Source organism: Gavialis gangeticus, unplaced genomic scaffold (genome assembly GCF_001723915.1).
Source record: "Gavialis gangeticus isolate Ggan-Ray unplaced genomic scaffold, GavGan_comp1, whole genome shotgun sequence".
Lineage (NCBI taxonomy): Eukaryota > Metazoa > Chordata > Crocodylia > Gavialidae > Gavialis > Gavialis gangeticus.
In genome coordinates this window covers 12,280,492-12,282,196 of record NW_017729034.1, presented here as the reverse complement: position 1 = coordinate 12,282,196, position 1,705 = coordinate 12,280,492, and the positions used below count along the sequence as shown (strand labels likewise).

The window sequence follows — 1,705 nt, the reverse complement described above, 5'->3', positions numbered from 1 at the left end:
ATGAAAAGGGAATAGATTTTTTAAACACAAGCCAAGGCAAAAAAAAAAAAGTTGATTTTGCTTGGTAGTTTTGCTATTTATAGTTTGTATTCATCAATGAGGTAGTAGTAACCCTCTGTCCAGACAGAGTTCAGCATTTGACTTGTATCTGAAGTCAAAATTCAAAACTTGTTTATTGGTAAGCATAGTTTGCATTATAGAAGCAGCACTGTAGTTTGAGGGGGTTATTACTCAGGTTATACCAGGTGACACAACATACTGTATGAACTTGCATACTATCCCCGTCCCCACTCCATTAAGACATACACCCAGTTTTCAGAAGACTATGCAAAGAAAAAGATTCATCTTGCTAGCAGTACAAAGAGGGCAGTTGCAGTAGAAGGGAACAACTGCTAACTGCTCTCTTAACCCCTTAGCTGTTGGCTGTGGACAACTCCCCACCCTCAGCAACAGTTTAAGTATGTTCCTTCAGCATGTGCAGAGTTACTGCCCTCCTTTTGTTGAGTGGACATCCTCAAGCTGCTGCTGGGGTAGATACTATTGCTGATGGAGGAAAATGTCCACAGTCAGCCAGCAGTTAGGGAGTTAATGAAGTACTATAGGTTGCTGCTTTCTCCTACTGCAGATACCCATGTTTATACTGCTGGCAAGTGAGGAAATACAACAAAACCAAGCCCCAAAACACCCTCAAGCTGCTCCGAATGCAGATGCTTCTACTCGGTTAGTAACAAGTCTATAGCAGGAGGGTCTGTCTGGGGAAAGGAGAAGTGCACAGCGCGACTTCCTTTTTCCTGGGGCAGAAGCTCCTGTTCCAGAAGCTATTACCGACTCAGTAGGAGTGTCTGCACTGGGAGCAGCTTAAGGATGTCCTGGGGCTTGGCTAAATTTCCTTGCTTAAACAAATGCACCTCAATGTTCAGCAACTGATTTTCAAGAAAAAAGGCAAGTGTAGCATGTGAAGAAAAGCCTCATTTTAAAAGATTCCAAAGCCTGCATGAGGTACTAAGAACAGATGCTTTTGCCTGCAGCTACAGATCTGGAAGCTACTGAGTAATCTTGACATCTGGTTTAATTCAAATGGGTTTATTTTCTCTATTAATCGCCCTACCTTTAGAGCCAAACAGTCCAGCAAGAACAAAGGGAAGGATACATGTTTCTTCATAAACCTGGATAGTGGCCATATCACCCTCCAGTCGGATAATTTCTCCCACCAGCTCACTGTGGCCAACTCGTACCAACTCGTACATGGCTGCACCTGCCATGTTACAGGCAGTAACCACTGCGTGAAAAAAAGCCATCTGGGTCAACCTCTCCTTTGCCAGTTTTAAGTTTTTTCTTCAGCTTACGTTACAAATAATGTGTGTGTAAGCTGGTATATAATCAGTAAACTTATACTTAAGCCATAATCAAGATCCTGGGAAAGTAAAGTAAGAATCTGTTAAATATAGCTGCTAATATCAAGCTAGGCCAAGTACTTGTTAAGAGTGCAGCTGTCCAACTTCTAAGTGGCTGAAAGCCATGTCACTCCCAGATGGGGTGTAACGAAGCAAAAGCTGAAGGCAGGAGGGTGAGTACAGAGACCCTGTCAGCCTCAGGATGGCATGGGAGCAGCAGAAGCTGCAAAAAGGGATTGGGGGGGGGGGGGGGGGGGGGTTTTTGGGGGGAAAAAAACACCCCCCTTTCAGGGGGGGCCCCCCCCCCCCCC

At 44.7% G+C, this 1,705-nt stretch overlaps 1 protein-coding gene across 2 annotated transcripts in view; it reads right to left on the bottom strand.

Moving 5' to 3' along the window:
- Positions 1 to 1,705, bottom strand: part of ATP6V1A (ATPase H+ transporting V1 subunit A) — a 43,714-nt gene that overhangs the window by 19,429 nt on the left and 22,580 nt on the right. For both annotated transcript variants that reach the window (XM_019526918.1, XM_019526917.1), the window contains exon 3: positions 1,151 to 1,279. In XM_019526918.1, the coding sequence (XP_019382463.1) occupies positions 1,151 to 1,279 (129 nt within the window). The remainder of the gene's footprint in view (positions 1 to 1,150; positions 1,280 to 1,705) is intronic.